Here is a 1,992-nt window from a genome sequence, read left to right on the forward strand (position 1 = left end):
TGCCTGCACCCCAGCACACCACAGCAAAGAAGTGGTGCTCACAATAACAGACTGATAAAGCATAGAGAGCAGTCTGCTGCATACATTAAAGGGTCTGAGCCTTTGTAGAAAGTAAAGCCGGCTCAGACCCTTTTTGTTGGCAGACCACTCCAGCTTGTGATCCGGTTGGACTCCCAGATACCTTCCCTCCTGACTCTTGGTGGCGCTGTCACTTGGTGTTCGCTCGCTTTGTGATAGAGTATCACTTCCTGTTCCTGCTCAAACACAGTGGTGTTTCTGAGTAGCTTTTCTGCTTAGCAATTTAATTTAAATCTTTGATACATCCCTTTTCATAGTATAATCTTAACGTGCTTCAGCTGAATCACCCTTTCTGTGTACTCACTACCTAATTTATAGCCAAAGTATTCACTCACTGTCTCTTTACTGTTTCGCTAGCTTAGCTTAGCTCGTAGCCGACTCGTTAGCACCATGGCTACTTCACCTGTCCCTCCTGCACTTTCCTGCTCATTGTGTCAGATGTTTAGCTACTCCTCGGCCTCCTTTAGCAGTAATGATACCTGTAACAAATGTAGCATATTTGCAGCTCTGGAGGCCAGGATTACTGAATTGGAGACTCGGCTTCGCACCCTTCATTCACCCGTAGCCAGCCAGGCCCCTGTAGCTGGTGCAGCCGAAGATAGCGTAGGCCCCGCTAGCTGTTCCCCGGCAGACCCCAAGCAGCTGGGGAAAGAGGGCGGCTGGGTGACGGTGAGGAGGAAGCATAGTCTTAAACTGAAGCCCCAGGTACACCACCAACCTGTTCATGTGTCTAACCGTTTTTCCCCACTCGGCGACACACCCGCCGGGGGTCAAACTCTGGTAATTGGTGATTCTGTTCTCAGACATGTGAAGCTAGAGACACCGTCAACCATAGTCAATTGTCTTCCAGGGGCCAGAGCAGGCGACATTGAAGGAAATTTAAAACTGCTGGCTAAGGGTAAACGTAAATACAGTAAGATCATAATTCACGTTGGCAGTAATGACACCCGGTTACGCCAATCGGAGGTCACTAAAATCAATATTGAATCGGTGTGTAACTTTGCCAAAACAATGTCGGACTCTGTAGTTTTCTCTGGTCCCCTCCCCAATCAGACCAGGAGTGACATGTTTAGCCGCATGTTCTCCTTAAATTGCTGGCTGTCTGAGTGGTGTCCCAGAAACGATGTGGGCTTCATAGATAATTGGCAAACCTTCTGGAGGAAACCTGGTCTTGTTAGGAGAGACGGCATCCATCCCACTTTGGATGGAGCAGCTCTCATTTCTAGAAATATGGACAAATTTATTAAACCCCCCAAAATATGACTATCCAGAGTTGGGACCAGGAAGCAGAGTTGCAGTCTTACACGCCTCTCTGCAGCTTCTCTCCTCCTGCTACCCCCCCAAAAACCCATCTCCATTGAGACTGTGTCAGCTCCCAAAAAGACAAAAAACAAACCAAAAACCAGCAATAAACAACTTAAACATAAAAAATCACAAAGAAAGAACAATACAGTATCCACATCTGAACCAAAGAGTAAAACAGTGAAATGTGGATTATTAAATATTAGGTCTCTCTCCTCCAAGTCTCTGTTAGTACATGACTTAATAATTGATCAACAAATCGATTTGCTCTGCCTTACAGAAACCTGGTTGCAGCAGGATGATTATGTTAGTTTAAATGAATCAACACCCCCGAGTCATTCTAACTACCAGAAACCTCGAAGCACAGGCCGAGGGGGCGGTGTGGCAGCAATTTTTCACACCAGCCTATTAATTAACGAAAGACCAAGACAGACTTTTAATTCATTTGAAAGCCTGATGCTTAGCCTCGTCCACCCAGCTGTAAAACTCAGAAACCAGTCTTACTTGTTATCATCTATCGTCCACCTGGGCCTTACACAGAGTTTCTCTCTGATTTCTCAGACTTTTTATCTGATTTAGTGCTCAGCTCAGATAAAATAATATGTGGGTGAT

General features: G+C 45.7%; 1 protein-coding gene across 1 annotated transcript; it reads left to right on the plus strand.

Annotated features, from left to right (window-relative positions):
* Nucleotides 1-468: 468 nt before the first annotated feature.
* Nucleotides 469-1,323, plus strand: LOC109200339 (uncharacterized; the record flags this gene model as incomplete). The annotated part of the gene is made up of 1 exon (XM_019355862.1): nt 469-1,323. A coding segment is annotated over exon 1 (855 nt), but the record flags the coding sequence as incomplete, so codon positions are not given.
* Nucleotides 1,324-1,992: the final 669 nt, after the last annotated feature.

This window comes from Oreochromis niloticus, linkage group LG16, assembly GCF_001858045.2.
Source record: "Oreochromis niloticus isolate F11D_XX linkage group LG16, O_niloticus_UMD_NMBU, whole genome shotgun sequence".
Lineage (NCBI taxonomy): Eukaryota > Metazoa > Chordata > Actinopteri > Cichliformes > Cichlidae > Oreochromis > Oreochromis niloticus.